Source organism: Delphinus delphis, chromosome 19, assembly GCF_949987515.2.
Source record: "Delphinus delphis chromosome 19, mDelDel1.2, whole genome shotgun sequence".
NCBI classification, from domain to species: Eukaryota; Metazoa; Chordata; class Mammalia; order Artiodactyla; family Delphinidae; genus Delphinus; species Delphinus delphis.
This window is the reverse complement of record NC_082701.1, coordinates 20,675,182-20,693,818: the sequence shown is the minus strand read 5'-3', so window position 1 is coordinate 20,693,818 and position 18,637 is coordinate 20,675,182. Positions and strand designations below refer to the sequence as shown.

The following is an 18,637-nucleotide window of genomic DNA, read 5'->3' as shown; positions in this document are numbered from 1 at the left end:
CGGGGCACAATGGCATGGTAGACTCCCCTTAGAACTGATTCGTTTCCCGATTAACTCCTTGGTGTCTGGTGCCACCTAATAGATTATTGGGCTCTCGGGGAAGGGGTAGAGCCTGGAACAGTTTTAAGTAGGGAAGGTTAGGTTTGGGGGTGGAAAGTAGAAGAGGAAGAAAACAGTTCCAGGTCTTGGGGGTCCTCTTGGCTCGGGGTGGGGGAGGGGCAGTGGGCTCAAAAGGAACCTAGGGATGCTGACGGTACCCGAGAGGATGCTGGACTAGGTCCACCTCTAACGTTTGTATCTGGCTGGGAAGGGACAGATGGGTCTGGAGTTTCTGAACCCAGGATGAGATTGCAAGTCCTGACGAGGAGACCAGATGTCCAGCGCTGGGGAGAATCCAGGAGGCAAGGCCGTAGTATCCGTGCCTACCTGACAACCCTGCAGTGAGGACATGAGGAGGGGGCTGAGGCTGGGAAGTTAAGTGCCTTGCCCAAGGCCCCGTGGCTGGTAAGAAGCAGAGGTGGGGATCTTAGGACTGCCTCTCTTCTGCGGTGGGGTGAGGGGCGCTGTACTTTCGGGAAGGTCAGGGTCATTGTTCTTACTTCTTTGGCTCCAAGATCTTCTAAACTCTTATGGGACCACCGCTCGGGCTCCCTTGCCGGGAGACTCGGCTCCTGCCCTGCTGTTCTCTCTCGCTCTCCCCCCAGGCCCTGCCCCCTCCTCTCGATCCCTCCACTTTCCAAGCTCTTCCTTTCTTTTGGTCCCAGGCTGATGGGAGCAGCCAGCTGCAGCTGTTGGGAAGGTTGGGGCGCAGAGGAAATAAATCTCTTTCCCCCCCGGGGCCCCTTTCCTAGTGCTTTGCTCTGTTGCCCCCAATGTTAAAGTCCATCAAACTGTGCCAACGGGGCAGCAGGTGTCTGAGCGTCACTTGTGAGTGTCCGTGGCCCTCTGGGTCACGTGTGGGCACTACGGTGAGTGTGCGTGAGGGATGAGGGGGCTGTTGCTGGGCGTGGGCGTGTGTGTGCATGTATTCGTACTTCTGTGTGTACGCGTGCAGTGTATGTACTCTCCGATATAAATGTTGGTGTCCTTCCTAAACATTTGGTGAACGCACGTACTTATGAATGCCTACCCGAAGGACCAGCTACAGAGCTTGCAGGGCCCAGCCCGAAATGAAAATGCTGGGCCTCTTGTTCAAAAATTATTAAGAATTTCAAGACAGAGACAGCTGAGCATTAAACCAGGTGTGGGTCCTCCTGAGTGCATGCCCTGTGTGGTTGCACGGGTCTCAGACCCATGAAGCTGGTCGTGTATGTGAGTGAGTGTGCTGTTTGTGTGTGTGTGTGCGCGCGTGCGCCGGGCGGGAGGCCGGGGTGGGGGGTGGGGTGGCGGGTGTTAGGGGTTGTGGGGTGTGGGCTGGGCATGAAATCTGAGCTCTTTCCTTGCAGCCCCCAGGCCAGGCCCCTCCTCAGCTTGGGTCTATCAAGGGAAAGGTGTGTGTTTTATTTTTTGGCACTTTGGCCGCTTGCTCCCACAGTGCCCCGGGAGCCTTTTGTTTTACTGTCTTTGTTGGATGGGTGACAAGCACTTCCCTCCACATGCTGCCAAGGTGGCCCCACCAGAAACCACAGCTGGGGGTGGGGCAGCTTCCTCAGCCCCCTCACCCATCCACTCTGCACCTCTTCCAGGCATCAGCGTGCCCAGAGCCCTGCTGGCTGACCCCACCCATTTGGTCCGGCTCCCTCATCTCACAGCTAAGGAGATGGACGCCCAGAGAGGGGAGATGACCTGCCAGTGTCGCCCAGTGAGCCTCCCAAGCATACAGCCCTGCAGGATCAGCCTGTGGAGGAAGTCTGTGGGGAAAGCAGGGCCCGGAGGAGACAAAACTCACAGGAGGCAGCAAAGACCTGGCTGCTGCCCAGCTGTGGGGTTACATCCCTTTGGGCAGAGCGGGCTGTGTCTTTGTCATTTGATTCTCCCTCTCCCTGGGTCAGTGCTCTGCATCCACTGTGTTGAAGGTACTCAGCACAATGACTGGCACAAATTAGGGGCTCTGTATATATTTGGTGAGGAATAAAGAGCTATTTAGTTGGTCAGTGGAGTGGAGTGGCAAGAGTGCGGGCTTGGAAGGCCAGCTAGAACTGGTTGAATTCACTTAGTAGTTTTATCACATGGTAGCTGTGTGACATTGACAAAGTTACTTAACCTCTCTGAGCCTCAGTTTCCTCTTCTGTAAAATGGGACTCGAGTAGGGTTGTGGTGAGGATTAAATGGGATAAGATGTGATGGTTAGTACAGTGTGTAGCATATGATAAAATCCTAATAAGGTTGTAGCTATTCTTGCTAGCTGCGTTACCTCAGGTAAGTGACACAAGTTCTCTAAGCCTCAGTTTCCTCACCTGCTGTCATAAGGATTCAGCAGGAGGCGGTATACCTGGCACAGTCCTGGCACATCATAGGCACACAGTACATGTGAGCCCGTCTCCCCTCCTATGTTAGGCCCCCCTCCCCTTCCTCGAGGTCTCTTCCACCCCGAGGCTCCGTGTTTCCTGCAATCCCTTGCGTGACCCTCCCCTCCCACACCCACTGTCACCCAGGCTCTGTCTGAGTCTCCCAGAGTCACAAGTTCCAAAGTAGTCCACGGCCTCCCCAGGTTCGGGGGTAAGGGGACCTGGGTGGAGGTGGGGTGACTAAGAAGGAGGCTGGGGGCGGAGCAGGTGTAGCTCTTGGACAACTATCCGAGTTCTGCCCTTGACGGGATTGGAGGATTCCAGGTGGGCCTTGCTCTGGGAGGTGCAGGCAGAGGGATGCGTCTGTGAACCGCCCAGGCCCCGTCCTTCTCCCTGCTCCCGTTTCCCTGGAATCCTGAGTCCAGAGGTTGCCAGCAGCACTGCATGGGCAGGTGAGCATCCCTGAAACGGAGGTGAGCAGAGCAGGTGGAAAGAGGGGCGGTGCCTGGGGAGTCAGCTGTCAGCGAGGATGGGCAGGAGGCAGTGGTGGTGCCACTGTGGTTGACTCTTGGTGCCCGGCTTGACCACAGGCCTTTGGCCACACCCCCCGAACACCCCCAGCCGGGGAAGAAGAACGCACCCTTCAGCCTTTGCATGTGATCGTGTTCCCGCTCGGCACTGAGTGAGGTTTGCATAAACCATACAAGATAAATGTGCGCGCGTTCCCGGGCCTCTTTGTAAACATTGGGAAAGAGTGTGGGGGCATTTCATCTGCGGCATCTGTTGAACTTCACAATGTCAGATATTTACTTAGAACAATGATCAGCTTTTCTGTCCTAAGCAAGTTCTGAGCCAGGCTCAGGAGGACTCTGGGACCAGATGTGTTTCCTCACCTGTCCTCTTGCCCTTTTGCTGTCTGACCTTGGGACCCACGGGCCCGAGAGCGAATGGGGCCCTCAGCACTGGGCAACCCTGCCCTGAAGGGAGATGTTTATTTACCCAGAGATGAGAACCCAGAGGCCACACGGTGTGGTGACGCATAGAACAGCCGAGCAAGTGAATTCCCTGGGGTTGATGAACAATAGACACAAATAAGGTTTTATCCACCTTCAAAGTGAATGTGGGAAGGAGAGAACGGACAGCCGCCGAGAAGGCTGAATTGAGACACACGCACAGATGCTCGTGCGCACACAGAAGAGCCCGAGGGGGAACTCACGTCCCCTCGTGTCTGAGTCTGGATGAGACCAGTTTGATTCCTTCTTAGTCTAAAGCTGCTCTGGCTGGTGAGCGAGGTCTCTGACTCTTCTCTGCAGCGGAACCCTCGTCTGTGTCTCTTTCTGGGCCTGAGACAAGACAAATGACAAATGACAGGGTGGTGGTGATGGTGTGGGGTTGGGGTGTGTGTGTGTGTGTGTGTGTGTGTGTGTGTGTGTGTGAGATGAGGCTTCTACTTCCTGCAGTGCCTCTCCCATGGGATGGGGGCTAGGAGGGCTGACAGGGTTGCTCTTTTGAGTTAAGGGAGTGATCCCCCCTCCTTTTCTCCCCGAGGTTTTTCTACAGACTTAGACCATGGAAACTGGGCCATTTCTACCCCCCTCCTGGCAAAGAAGGCCGTGGGCCCCCCTGTCTCTGAGACTAATATAGCCCCTTCCTCCCCACCTGAGATTGGGAGACCCCGGGGAAATGTGGGCGCGGTGTGTGTGTGTGTGTGTGTGTGTGTGTGTGTGTGTGTGTAGGTGGGGACATCTTTCTACACACTGAAAATACTCTGCAAGTCTGGCCCCCAGCTGCGTCATCCTTAGGACCCACCCCTCCCGTCCTTGCCCTGCCTTTTGCTCACCACTCAGAGTTGCTCCCTCCCCATCTCATAGGCCTTAACCCCCACCCCCAGAGGCCAGTTTTTCTCCCTCCAACTGTTCACCCTCAACACAGAAATGCAACTGAGAACCTAACTCCCAGAGAGGATCCTTTCTTAAAAAAGATCAGTTGCCTGATTTCCTTTGGACCTGCTACCATATTTCTTTTGCATGTCATTCTCCCTGGCCCAATGTCAAGGACGGGAACTACTGAAGGTGGGGAGGGAAGGTTCTCTTTAAGGAGAACAAGGACAAGAGGGACAGTGCCTGCCAGAGAAGAGCTGGATGGTCTGGGATGAGGCTCGTGTGTGCCAGGGTGGATGTGTGCAAGTGAGTGTGGGAGGGCTGGGACAAGAGGTCTGGATGGAAGCTCGGGAACCAGGGTTCATGTTTTAGCATTGCCTAGAGCTCGTGGGAGACCTCAGGCAAGTCATTTCCCTCTCCGAGCCTCAGTTGACCCACCTGTACAATGGGAGGGAAGCAGAGACTAATTTAAAAGTTGCCCTCCAGCTTAAAACACAGGAAGCTCAGCTCAGTGCTCTGTGATGACCTAGATGAGTGGGATTGGTGGGGGGGAGGTGGGAGGGAGGTCCAAACGGAGGGGATATAGGTATACATATAGTAGCTGATTCACTTCATTGTACAGCAGAAACTAACACAACATTGTAAAGCAATTATACTCCAATAAAAAAAAATTGTATGGGGATGGAAATGAATTTGGTTTCCTTGTGGTTAGCAACTTTTTTAAGGCTCCCTTTTGTTAAACATCTTAATGATTACCAACAACACTTTGGTAAGGATTTCTAAGCATTTTGCATATAGGAATTCATTTACCCCTCACGGCAATCCTAGGAGGTAGGTATTATGATCATTGCCATTATACAGATTAGGAAACCGAGGCACAGAGAGACTAAGTAACCAGCCCAGGTAGTGCAGCTGAGATTCAAACCAGGCAATCTGCCTGCAGAATCTGTGCTTCTCGCACTGCACTCAACATTCCAGGCATTGTGCTAAATGTTTTCCAGATCATCTCCGCTTTGCAGTTGAGAAATCTGAGACTCAGAGCAGTTGAGCAACAGCTGAAGGTCACACAGCTGGGAAGCAGCAGAGATGAGATTCCAAGTCGGCCGGGCTCCAGAGCCTCTGCTCTCCCCCGCCCGCCTCCTGCATTCTTGCCAGATCCTTAGGCCCCCAAAGCAAGTTTATCCATTATCCCCATGTTGCAATGTCTCTTTAGACAAGTCAGCTCCTCCCCCTGGACCTCAGTTTCCCCAACTAGAGAATGAGTGGGGGGGTTGCACCAGCTGATCTTTGAGGTTCCTTGCAGCTCCACTAGTCCATGATTCAAGAGATGTGGGCCTTTTGGCTACAAGGGCAGATTTGTAGCCTGAGGTTATAGCCTGGGGAGGAAGAGGGGACGAGGGGCTGGTGACGGAAAGAAGGGGAAATTCGGAGGGGGCGTGGGGCCATGAACCCGGGAAGGTGGGCCAGTTGTATGAGGCAGATGAGAGAGAGAGAGAGAGAGAGAGAGGCCCTGGGGGCTCCCCAGTGAGTCTCTTCCTTCTTCCCAGGGCGCCCCCAAGCTCAGGGTAGGCACATGACAGCATTGGGCAAGGGAGCAGGGACCAGGCCAGCAGTGAGGCAAGGTCAGAGCTTCTGAGATACAGCACTTTGGGGAATGAACATTGCTGGGGGTTTTGTAAATACTTGGAGGTGTCCAGTTATTACAAAAAAGGTATTTGAAGCCGAGGTGGCATGTTTGTGCGGTTGGCCTGGCGCCCTGTTCACGGCTGCTCTGTTACATTCCTCCCTTCAGGAACGGAGAATGATCGCCTTCCCATCCGTAAGCTCATTAGGTTGTGCATACCAGCGGCCCCCATACCCACACACACCGGGCACGTTCCCCTCAGGGCCCCAGGCATGCTGGGGTCCCCCCTCGCGCCCCACGGCTCGTGCACAGCCCATGAGCAGCGGATCCTATTAATATTAAAGTGGCTGCAGGTGCCGTTGCCCCACGTGCCAGCCTCATCCTTCTCAGGGCGCTGGTTCCCTGCTTGAGTCCAGTGCATCCTGTGGAGGAGGGTAACGTGCTTATGAGATGAGAGAATGGGCTTCATTTTCAGGCGGGCTCCATTTCCAGTGAGGCTCTTTTCACTTCAGAAAATGGATGCAATCACCTTTTCATGAGTGTCTCAGCTCCCTCCCACCCGCAGACCCTGTTACTGCAGTGCTGGGCCCTTCAGAAACCTCCTCTTACATCACAGGTTGGACTAACCTCTCTGGCTTGGACAAGTCGGGGACTGGGCAGGCGTCAGGGCACCCAGTGACGTGGATCCTGGGCCTGTGGTGGGGACAGTGGCTGTTCCTCCATCCATGCCCCTCCGGGATGGGTGTCCACACCACAGAAGGCCATCGCTGCAGTAGTGGCCAGGGAGAGTCAAGGGCCGACCTGGTTCTTAAGTATCCAACAAAGGGTGCCTATCATACAGGTCCCATCCCAAGCCCCCCTGGATCCAGGATGCCGTGGTAGATGGGTGTCAGGGAGAGGCCTTCCCTCTAAACACCAGTTTTGGGAGCCCAGGGGGACTGACCAAGGGTCAGGGGCTCCAGTTCCAAACTGAGTTGGGACAGATGAACAGGACAGTGTATAAATGCTGCTAAGGGTCAGGGAGAGTTCCCAGCCGTAGAGGTTCAGAGACAACTTGGTTCTTTCTAAAGCTCAGCTCAGACCGTGTCTCTGGGTCACTGCTGACCTCACAGGCTTGGGTCCCGTCCCGTGAGCTCCAAAAGGGTGTTTGCAAGCTGGACACCCTGCCCTTCTGCCCCTCCTGCCTTGTTCAGCCTCGTGGGCCTGTGTCATTGGAAGGGCTCAGAGCATAGCTCAGCAGACCTCGTGGCTCTGAGCATCTCTGAACAATGAAGCCTGGGGGAGGAAAGGGATGGGGGTGGTCAGGTGGGGCGTGGGGTTTGCAAAACAAGAACACACTCGTTTGCCATTTAGCAAGAATTTTTTTTCCCTTTCTTTTCAAGCTATTGTTTCCTCAAGGGAAAACTTTTATTTGTGTATGAGTAAAATGTGCTCTCTTCATGAATTGAAAGCAGAACAGGATAAGAGATTTCTGTCCCCGTGGCAAAGAGCAAAGAAGGAGCTCATTGGCTGGCGGCAGCCAGCGTCGTCCCCACCCCTGGCCCCTAAACTTTCTCCATGCCTTCTGCCCGCTTCCTAGCAGAGCTGAGACCTGAGAAGGGCCAGCCACGCGTCATCCCTGCCCCAGCGCCCTGGCTGGGAAAACGGCTGTGGCCAGGCCTGGCCTGTGGGAAACACCACACCCCTTCAGCGTGGAGAGCCTGAGGAAAGGTGGCTGGTGAGGGGCCATGGAGGCTGCCGTTTCTGGCTGGTTCAGATGACAGGAGAAAAGAGAGATGGAGGGAGGGATTCAGAGCGTTAGTTTGACCCACTGGCATCCCCCTTCCCCTGCACAGGTGAGAAGTTGCCTCACTGTCTCTGGTCTTGGGGACAAAGCCTTGCTTTATGGAAGCCCTCACCCTGAGTCTCAGGGAGGACTTCTTTCTAGAAGATTGATGGGAACAATGGCCAGGCCCCTTCCACCACCCTAGATCTCGCCGATGCCTCTGCTCTTTCACTCCAGGAGATGTGAACCGCTTCTTGACTGTCACCTCTCGTCTGGGGTTTGGGGGACGACGGCCTTGGTTTTGGAGTGTTGCAGGCTCTGGGATAGCTTATCAACCACGTCTCTTTGCAGCCTTCGCTGAGGTAGCTAGCTAGGGTGGGGTTCCATCTGTCTTCTGTGGCTTGGCTTTTCACCACGAGATAAAACTCGATGACCAGAATGGCCTTTCCCTCAGCAGCTGTTAGGTCATCTGCCCCCAGTCCGAGGGGCCCCGGGAGAGGTCCCTCTAGTCCCGGCAGAGGAGCCTCCTACGGGGAGAAGGTGGTGGTGGTCTCAGCCTCCACGCTCATGGAGGACCGCCGGGCGTGCCGGCAGGCGGACCACTGCCGGAGCCGCTCCTGGCTGAGGCAGCCTAGGTCCTTGAAGAGCTTGAAGAGGTCGCTGCGGAACTTGACGCCGATGAAGGCGTACAAGAAAGGGTTGACGCAGCAGCGGATGCAGGCCAGGCTGTAGGTGACGTCGTAGGCGATGTTGAGCTGCTTGCTGAGCTCGCAGCTGGTGCCGCCAGTGATGTTGAAGTTGGCCACCGTCTGGGCCAGGACCACCCCGTTGTAGGGCAGCTGGAAGGCTACGAAGACCACGACCACGGCAATGATCACCTTGATGGCCTTGTTGCGCTCGAAGTTGCGCGCCTGGAGCAGGGTGCGGATGATGAGGAGGTAGCAGAAGCTCATGGCCACCAGGGGGATCAGAAAGCCTACCACCATCTGGGCCACCCGGATGGTGATCAGGGCCTCCACGCGCTCGGTGATGAGGGAGCACCGCAGCGCTTGCTCCGTGCTGCTCCTCTGAATGCCGCTGTACAGCAGCTCTGGGCTGGAGAGCACCACGGCCAACAGCCAGATGCCCACGCAGGAGAGCTTGCTGATGAGAAGGACGCGGGCACGGTGGCGGTGGGCCGAGACGGCCTGGACGATGGCGACGTAGCGGTCGATGCTGATGCAGAGAAGCAGGAGCATGCCGCTGAAGAAGCTAATCTTGTAGATGCCAAAGATGAGCTTGCAAACGTGGACCCCGAAGACCCAGGACTTGGCCGCGCTGTACGCCCAGAAGGGAAGGGTCAGGAGGAAGAGGATGTCCGCCACAGCCAGGTTGAGCAGGTAGGTATCGGTCATGGTCTTGAGCCTCTTGAAATAGATGTAGGTCAGCATGACCAGCCCGTTGCCCAGCAGGCCCATGAAGCAAATGATGGAGTACATGACCGGGAGGAACCAGGCTTTAAAGTTTCGCACGTCCTTCTTGAAGCACACGGACTCGTACAGCGTGTAGTCCACTGTGGTGTTGTCTCCGACGTAATCGTCCGTGACCTCATCCTGGCACAGGCACACCTGTGGGGAAGGAACACGCTCCAGCTTAGCTGAGTGGGTCTCAATCTCACTGCTGTGGGATTGGCCAGAGCAGTGGTTTCAAGGTGCAGTTAGCATCACCTGCAAATTCTCGGACCCCATGTGAGACCCACTGAACCAGAATCTCAGGGGCTGGGGCCCAGGAATCTGTTTTTCTAAACTTTCCAGGTGTTTCTTTCATTTGAAATCAGTGCTTCTCATATGTTAACATGCACATGAACTCGGGGATCTTGTTCAGATGATTTAGTGGGCCGGAGTGGAGCCTGGGATTCTGCCTTTCTACTAAGGAGCAAGCGTCTGATTTTGCCAACACTTCGGAGAGACTTGACCTTAACGGGTGTTAACGGTGGACTAGAAATAGTCTGGGCTTTGGGGCCAAACGAGCCTTGGGCTTGTTAAATACACTTCATTCTCCCTAAGACTCAGTTTTCTCATCTGTGAAATGGAGACGAATACTATCTCCTCCACATGGTGGTTGTGAGGGTCCTGACTCGATTCTGGCATCATTTCGTCTCCATGGAGGTTTTATTTTGCCCATTGGAAACGCCAGGAAAGTGGGATCGTGTGTCTTTCTTTTTGAGCCTCCTTTGGAACCTGGTAGAAAGAACTTTCCAGGGGAGGGGGCCTACACGAATACCCCAGTTTTTGAGGGAAAATCCACTTGGGCTAAGGTTGAGGAGGGCCCGGAGTGAGAAGAGAGGAAGGCAAAGCTCTATTAAGAGGCCAGAAAGCCCTGGTTTGGGGCAAGCTGCCGTGATCAGGGGTGGTCAGTGACTTGAAGACGGATGGATCCCTGCGGCCCGGGGCACAGCACCCAGCATGAGGCAGAAGCTCAGGTGATGCAGGGCCAAGTGGAGGGCGGGGCCACAGCCTCAGCTGTGACTGAGTCCTCTCGGGCCCAGGAAGGAAGCACGGCCCCGTCTCCACCCTCCCTCCATCCTCGAACCCTCTCCCCGCACCTCTCTCCTCTTTCTTCCTGCTGTATCTTCTGGCAGATCCCAGTCAGCAGGGCTCAGCTGCTCAGGGCTTTTTTTAGCCTATCTGCGGGGCAGCGTGAAGGTTCAGGCAGTCTGCTGTGATTTTATCAATGAAGGAGGGCACTCGGGCTGGCTAAGCTGTGCGGGGCTGGGAGCTGGGCTGGAAGACTGCCTCAGGAAGCTCCTGGTCCCTCCTCTGGGAATGGGGCCCTGGGCAGCTCGACATGATGGATTTTCGTGCAATTGGGGAACTGGAGGGAGTGTAGAGATGAGGAAAGGGGGGCTCTTGGAGAAGCGATGTGGCTTGTTCAAGGTTGCTCAGCCAGCAGGGGAACCCAGTCTCCTGACTTCCCTGTATCCTGTCTCTTTCTCACTTCCAAATTCTGGATTCATCACTATTCTGCTTGGCAACAGGGCAAGGACCAAATCACGCCCAGGAGCTTTTTTGGGCATTGCTATCTCGAGAAGAAAAGTCAGTGGCAACCACTTTTCTCTTTTCCGGGCATGACTGCAGCCTGGGAGGCCTGGAAGAGGCTGGCTGCCCTTGGCCGCCCAGGATAATGTCCAAGGCCTCAGGTCCAGGGTTCCTGGACATAAGGAGGCTCTGGGCCTTGGAGGGCAGTATACCCAGCCTCTGTGACCTGTGTTTCCCACCACCCCGTTCTGCCTTCTCTTTCCCTGCTTAGTATCCGCCCCGTGTACCAGGGGCCACCAGGCTTGACGTGGCTCTGCAGCCCCAAGCCCCACCACATCCTGCCCCATCTGAGCCGAACCCATCCCCTCAAGTAAAGAGAAGGATGAGCCCAGCTGTCCCTTATCCCCTCCCTAACCTTCCAGCCCCTCTGGAGTCCTGGAAACAGGGGAGAGAGAGGGGAGGGAGTGGTGCTGGGGAAGGGCGCCAAGCTGTGGGCTACAGCCCAAGCTCCAGGGGGCCTCTGGGATGGGGTTTCGGGAACAGTGCCCAACTTGGGGCCTGCCTCTGGCCAGAGCTCCTGGAAAGCTGCCCCTTTGGCCTCCAGACCTGGGTAAGAGCCAAATTCTGAAGTGCTGCCTCTCCAACTCCTACCTCAGCCCCCCTTCCCCCTCCAAGAGAGCTCCCAACCCCAGCAAACGGGGGAGAGTCGACTTCACGAGTTAGTTTCTTCTAACTCTGGTACTCGATTGGGGCAGATTTTCTGTCTCCACAGCTGGGGTTGAGACGCCGAAACTTGTAAACTGGGGATCTTTGCTCCTACAGCGCTCTGGGCCCCTCTAAAGGATGTGCTTCCATCCTCCCCCATAGTGAGGCTCAGGCCAGTCTCTATTTCACAGAAGGGAACTGGGGCTTCGAGGGGAGCCTTTGGCTGGAGGGTGGAGGAGGGAGACAGGTTTGGGGCGATAGGATAGCTACCAGCCACCAGGCCACGGGTTCTTTTCTCAGTCCATATATGAAGATTTACATGTGTGGGTGTGGACACATACGTGCAAAACCCAGGAACCTTTTTGCAAAGCAAAGAACTCTCTCCAAGCACTCAGGAGTCCACCTTTCTGCCTCCCAGATGGGGATATTGGAAGCGGGGTGGGGAAGGTGGGGTAACTTGCTTTCTCCCGTGTTTTAATGGAAATGGAGTAAAGGAATGTCGGAGAACATCCGTGGCTTTCTAGGGTCACTCAGCAGATGGAGAGGAGGGGTGGCTATCAGCTTAACGAATGACAGATTTGTGTCTGGGTCTATTTCTTTCTGGCAAATGCCCAGCGTCTCCACCAGAACCCAGGGCTTGGGCTTCGGAAGGACCAGGCTTGGGGAGGGGCGTATGGGAAAGGGAACGGAGCTTTTCTTGGTGGGACACCTACCTGGAAGATGACGAGCAGGGCCACCACCAGCACGCTCTTCATTGGCTTCCCTGCAGGAGACAAGGTGAGAAAGTTATTGCTTGGCAGGGATGGCCCTTCGTTATGGCAAAAAGCCACAAAGCCAGGGGACTTTCATCACATTCTCCAGACACCATGTTTGAGAACATGAGAACCAGATTGTGCCTTGGAGCACCTGGCCAGCTGCCCAGCCTCACTGCCCTCCCCTCCTCCCCTCCATGAGGGGTCCCAGAAAGGAGCGGGATCGGAATGCAGGGCAGCCCCTCCCCTCTCCTTGGCCCTTCAGGGCCTCTTCTGGAATTGGAAAGTCCATCTTGGCCCAGACCACCCCTCAAGGCTGAACGGCAGGCTGAGGCCCCAGGTTCTCACGAGGCCTGATGTGGGCCCTGGCGGCTCAGTCCTGCTTTGTGGTTGAGCTGAGGGCTGGAACTGGAACTTATTTTCTCCAAAGGCTGAGCGAGGGGGGACAGTTCATAGGCTGATTTATATAGAAGTCGTATCTCACTTAACAGTCTGGGAGCTGTGCCCTCTTCACCTTTGTAGCCTCCCTTCCCCTAACTGGACCGGACCACAGGAAAGAAGAGTCAGTAACTGTGATGCCGGGAATGACTACAAGGCAGGACTTGTTGGTCCACCGCACCTCCAGTCTCAGGAGGGTCAGTAGATCCTCCTGATCTTGGGATCCTGCTTCTAGCAGATCCTTGGGATCCTGCTTCTAGCACCTTCTGGAGGCTGGGGGCCTCCCTCCAGCGAACAAGGGATTCTGCTTCCTCCTAGAGGCAACATCACAGGCCCAGCGAGTCTGTGTGCTTGGCCACAGCGCCACCTGCTGGAAATTTTGTGGCATGACACCCAAATTGGCATTGTGCTCCAGGGAGCGTGCCTAGGGCAGGGATTCTGGGCTTGGGGGAGTCTTAGGGGAAGGAAGAAGGGCATCGAGCCACAGAAATAAACAGGCATTTCTCCCAAGTTATACTGAACGCTACTGCTAGCTGCGTCTTCCTAAAGCATAGCTCTGATGCCGACCCCCACTCTGCCCTCTTCCTAAATTAGGACCTCTCTACCCAGCCCTAAGGATGACGCCCTGATGCTGAGCGTGGCAGTCAAGCTTTCCACTGTTTACTTGGACCTGCCTTTCTAGTTGTGTCTTCTGTTTCTGGGGACAGGCATCCACTGTCCCGTTGTCCCCAGCTTGCACCTAAGTATTTGCAGTCCTGGGTGGGAATGGATCTCTGTACAACATCATGGCTCCCCTCTCTCATTCCCCTTCCTTGCCAAATTGACCCGTGAGCCCCTGAGCTTGAGTTTGAGTCCACATCTCTACCCTTAAGCACACTCTCTTCATGGTCCAATGAGCTGCCCATCCTCCATTGACTCATCTTGATGTGAAGCGCTCGAGGTTTCTTTAAACACATACACGTCTTTCGGTTACTCTAGAGAAAGCCTGCTCTGACTGTCAGTGAGAACTGAGAAACCTCAAGGTTTTGATGTCACACGGTGAAATACGAGGAGCATGAGTTGTGTTTCTAGTTCACTCCATCAACCCCCTTTCCTGGCCCCGTCTCAGTCCTTTTGCCACTGGCTGGGGGAGGGGTAAGGGAGGGAGGGCTGGAGGGTGTGTGTATGTGAGGTCTCCTTCCGGGTGTGTTGGAGAGGGTCCTCGAGCAGGGATCTTCTAGGACCAGAATAGGTCGTTTTCAAGAAAGGTGACCAAACAGGAACTTAGGGGAACTCAGGTGTGTGGCAGAGGCCGCCTGGTCAACAGCCTTGACTCAATTTACTTCTGTCTGTTACAAAGTCGTAAAGTAACTCACTTTGGGCAACAGCTTGGGTGGGACCAGAGAAGTTGGGAATCTCAAGGGCTGAGGAGTGGTTGACTTATGTGTTGGGTATTTTCTGAGTTCTTGAGTTTCTAGTAATGATCACAACGAAAAGGAAATTCCCTAGAACTCCAACCTTAGCTCCCAGTGAGAGAAACTAGAGATGAGTAACTTTCCCAGAGTCACACAACCATCTGGTAGTGGAGCTGGGCTTTGAATCCATCTAATTTCAGAAGCCACACTCCTAAATGCTCTTCAATGCTGCCTCTCGGGCTTTATGTTCCTCTCCCTCCTAACATCCTGTGAGTTACCCCTTGTGAGGCTCATTCCATATTCCAGAAAATAGAGGCTCAGAGAGGTTAGGTCTCCTGTCTGGGGTCACACAGCTGCTGAGAGATGGATCTGAGATTTTTTTAATGAGCTCTCATTACTTCATTTCTGTTGAGGCTGCTGTGTAGACGGACCTCTGTGGAGCATAACGGGAATCATCACTCTCCTCCATCCCATTGGAGGAGAGTGAGGATTGGTCACCCAGTTCTGCTGCTTCCATTTCCTAACATCTCAGATCTGCCCCTGCTTCTACCCCAACATAAGGCTTTGCTGCCACGGAGCTCCTCTGAAACACAGATCACATTATTTAACTCACATAATTGAAAAAGAAAAATCTTCATTGGCTCCCCATTGCTTTCATCAAAAAGCCCAAATTTTTAGCAGTGCCACACGGAATCTTAACGATTGGCCCTTGCCTGTCCCTCCTGCCTCCCTTTCTCCCTTCCTCCTTGGCACGGCCAGGTCCTTTACACCCTCCTCAACTTGCTTCTTTCTTGTCTCTATTAGCTTTTGTCAGAGCTGACCAGCTGGGAGCCTGCAGGCTGAGCCTCCAGGATATTCTGTTTGGCTACATGGAGTTCACAAAAAATTGGATTTGGATACCTTTAGGTGGGGCTTGTACCCTCTGAATCACTTCACTGCCCTCCACTTACTACATCTACTCCCATTCCCTCATTTACAATTGAGCCATTGAGTTTGCTATCCCTGCCACATCCTGGGCCCCTTGCTCCTTGTTTTCTGGTTTGATAACTCCTACACGTCCTTCAAAACCCAACTTAAATGCTCCCCTGACTCACATTCATTGTTCATTTCTTTAGATTTCACAATCGCCCTGCTCTTAGCCCATCAGCACTCTCTCTCCCTCTCTTGCGGTGGCTTATTGACATATGTGTCTCTCCCCCACCAGACTGGTCCTGCCTGAATTCCTCCATCAATGACAGTTGACTGAAAGTACCAAGCAAAGAGGAGAGATTTCCCAACAGCTCCCCCAGGCTGCAGGGTTCCCCTCCTCCCCAGCCAGGCTCCCCAGAGGCCAGGAGGGATTGGCCCTGAATCTCTTTAGCATCCCCATCTGCCACCATCTCTGGCTGAGCTGTGAGAGATGAGTATCTTAACAGCTCATTTTTCTCTTCTCTGCTTTGGAAAATTCTAACCGAAGTCTTAGGCCCCATTTTTTGAAGATGGGGAAGGTGTCTTGGGGCTGCTCATTCAAATCATGAAAAAGGCCAACTCAGCCCGGGTTCGGGGTTTTCATTTTGTGTAACAGAAACTTTGCCCCTCACCCACCTTGGGCTCCCTGCTGGGCTGACAAAGAGAGAGAAACAGATCCTTTGTGGCCCACCCGTCCTACCAACGGCCTGGAGTCTGAGCCGAGCAAAATGTCTCAGTGGTGTCCCCTCCTACCAGTATTTAGGGCTTGGCCAGCCGTTGGGGCTTTCTTGAATTGAGTGAAGCAGTAAGAACATCCCTTTTCCTGCATCAGGTTTCCTGCATTAAAGGGACCTCCCTCCCTGCATTAACACCTGTAAGTCTAGCACCCCCAAACCTAGTCCTGGGAGGAGACCCCCCTGCCCCGTGCTGTGCTGGGGCTGCTCTTGAGGGCTCATCGAGCCAGTGGTGTACACCTCTCTCCGACTCTGTGCTCAGTCATTTCATGGCTTGAAATCGGCTGACGGCTTGAAGTCAGCTATGGTGGAAGAATTTACACTATGGAAATTGGCAAGCACTACATGTCAGAGTCTGTTCCGGGGAGCCGGTTCTCTAGCCTTTACCAGCGCACCACGGGGACCTGCTTGGTTTCCTTCACAGAGGTCAAACCAAGAGGCAGGATTGGGGTCTCCAGGGGATGACGGCTGCATTCTGGGACGGTGGTTAGTGGGGCTGGTTGTCTGGGGAGTGGGATTAGACGCAGGCTGCAGGGAGGAGGGGAAGTTGGAAGAGAATTTTTTTTTTTTTTTTGCGGTACGCGGGCCTCTCACTGTTGTGGCCTCTCCCATTGCGGAGCACAGGCTCCGGACACACAGGCTCAGCGGCCATGGCTCACGGGCCCAGCCGCTCCGCGGCATGTGGGATCTTCCCGGACCAGGGCACGAACCCGTGTCCCCTGCATCGGCAGGTGGACTCTCAACCACTGCGCCACCAGGGAAGCCCGGAAGAGATTTTTAAAAACTGAAATCAGAGTTCTTGATGCCATTCATTCATTCACTCATTCATTCCACAAACATTTTCTGCTCATACCCCCAAAGCACCTGGAAATCAGAGGTGCAAGAATCAGACCCTGGCTTCCAGGGGTTCTCAGTCGGTGTGTGGGATGGCCACTTTAGCCCTTTAGGATCTGTTTGCTGGGTCCACCCAGGGTTCTGGGTGGGTGGAAAAAGGAGACATGAAGGCAAGAGGCTGTGGCGTGGTGGGTCGGGTGGTGAGGACAGCAGAGGGTGAACGGGAACCTTCACTTTTTAAAGCCAACCCCTTGCGGCTTTGAGGCTGCCGTGGTGCTTTGTCTGCTGGTGAGAACGAGCAGTTCAGGAACCCTGCCTTCGTAGCCTCAGGCGGGTCTGACTCCTCAGCTCAGATTTATAAATGGGGTCTCTGGAGCTGGATAAACACTCCCAGAAGCTCCTCGGGGCTTCCCTTGGACTCGCTCTGGTTAAGACCGAGATTAGACTTTTGAAAGGGATGAATCATCTTCCTGGGTAGAAAAAGTGATTAAGTGAGGCTGGGGGCTGTGCTGGAGGCCCTGGCTGTGACTTCTCCCAGCTGAAGGCTCCCTGTGGTCTCATTTAGTGTTGTCCACCCAACATTTAACCAGCAAGAGGCAACAGCTTGCCCGTGGGATGTGCAGCAGAGAGACAATAAGCACAGCTTGCATTGCGTTGTGTGTAGTGTCATTTACACAATGCTCTCGCCTTTAATCTGCTCCTTGTTATAACCTTAAAAGAGCAGACATTCTCATCCCTATTTAGCCTGGGAGAAAGGTGGGAATCGGAGGGCGAGTGGAGGGTCCTGAGCCCTCCAGGGAGAAATTTCCCTGATGAAACAGGTCCCTGAGAGCCTCCCCCATCACCCCAGGCTGAGACAGAACAGGTGCTGTCCAGATTTCCACCAACCCCAGCCCTGCCGCCTTCTGCAGTCCCTACTGTTCTTGAAAGATGTGACCCCCCTTATCTTTCCTGGAACCAATGGTTAGCCCCTTCCCCAGGTCTCCGTGCCTGGGAGAACAGGGTGGCACTCTCCGGGAGCAGCCGCTGATTCCCAGCAATGCCACCTCATTTCTCTGGGAGGCTCCCCTAGGCCTTCCACCCCCATCCTCCATCCCCATCCCACAGAGTCAGCCTGGGTGTCCAGGTGACGCTGGTACTGCTTTCTCTCACACGGGGGAGGCTCACTCACCCAGGTCCATGACACTCTCGGCAGCTGAAACCACACAGGAAGGTTGTGCCCGGCCTCTGTCTGGGGAGCAAGTCGTACAAGCCCCTTTTAAGCTGTGAGAGGAACCACCCTCTTCCCTGCCCCTCCCACCTCTGCTCCTCCGTCCAATCCAGCTCCACTAAGGGTCTGGACTCAGGTGCCTCGTGGGACCAAAGGGGTATGAGGGGTATGAGAAGGTGACAGAGTGGCGGCCCACTCACTGGTCATAGGATCATGAATCATCGGGGCATTTACATTCAAAAAGCCCCCTGTGCAGACTAGGGGCCCAGCCTAAGGCAGGGGAACAGGGGCCATTCAGCGATTCGACAAATGTTTATAGCCTAGTGCCATGTGCCAGGGAGTCAAGAGAAAAGTGAGAGATGTACCCCCATCCTTCCTTTGCCCTGCTCAGTGTCGCAAGGGACTACATTTCCCAAACTACTTTGCCCTCTGGGTTTTGGGTAGGTTTGGTCAATGGGCGGCACTGACAGATGATGGAAGGTAGAAGGGGAGGGATGTGCCAGGATGTTTCTTTTCTCCTTCCTTCTTTTCTCTTCCCTCACCTCTTCTCTTTCTTTTTTTTTTTTTAATTTTGTTTTCTTTTTTTTTAAATTTAGTTTTTATTTTATATTGGAGTATAGTTGATTTACAATGTTGTGTTAGTTTCAGGTGTACAGCAGATGATTCAGTTATACATATACATACGTCCATTCTTTTTCAGATTCTTTTCCCAGATAGGTTATTACAGAAGATTGAGTTGAGTTCCCTGTGCTATACAGTAGGTCCTTGTTGATTGTCTATTTTGTATGTAGTAGTATGTATATGTTAATCCCAAACTCCTAATTTATCCCTCCCCCTGCCTCCACTTTTCCCCTTTGGTAACCATAAGTTTGTTTTTCCTTTCCTTTTT

The 18,637-nt window shown here is 54.1% G+C and overlaps 1 protein-coding gene across 3 annotated transcripts; it reads right to left on the bottom strand.

Annotated features, from left to right (window-relative positions):
* Positions 1-7,563: 7,563 nt before the first annotated feature.
* Positions 7,564-17,758, bottom strand: CCR7 (C-C motif chemokine receptor 7). Of its 3 annotated transcripts, XM_059996774.1 has the most exons (3): positions 17,710-17,719; positions 12,152-12,201; positions 7,564-9,323 (listed from the first exon to the last, which is right to left on the bottom strand). In XM_059996774.1, the coding sequence occupies exons 1-3, from the start codon at positions 17,717-17,719 to the stop codon at positions 8,244-8,246; spliced, it is 1,140 nt and encodes a 379-aa protein (XP_059852757.1). In that variant the 3' UTR covers positions 7,564-8,243. The 3 variants fall into 3 exon arrangements, 2 of the variants coding, with proteins under 2 accessions (XP_059852757.1, XP_059852756.1); XM_059996773.1 differs by lacking the exon at positions 17,710-17,719 and having other exon boundaries at positions 12,152-12,209; XR_009516935.1 differs by lacking the exons at positions 7,564-9,323; positions 12,152-12,201 and adding an exon at positions 16,657-17,008 and having other exon boundaries at positions 17,710-17,758.
* Between the last annotated feature and the right edge of the window lie 879 nt (positions 17,759-18,637).

Excerpts from the sequence above, each read along its gene's own strand:
- CCR7 (XM_059996774.1), bottom strand. Across the intron at positions 9,324-12,151 it reads CCCTGCTCGTCATCTTCCAG|GTGTGCCTGTGCCAGGATGA; the intron begins GTAGGTGTCCCA and ends CCTTCCCCACAG.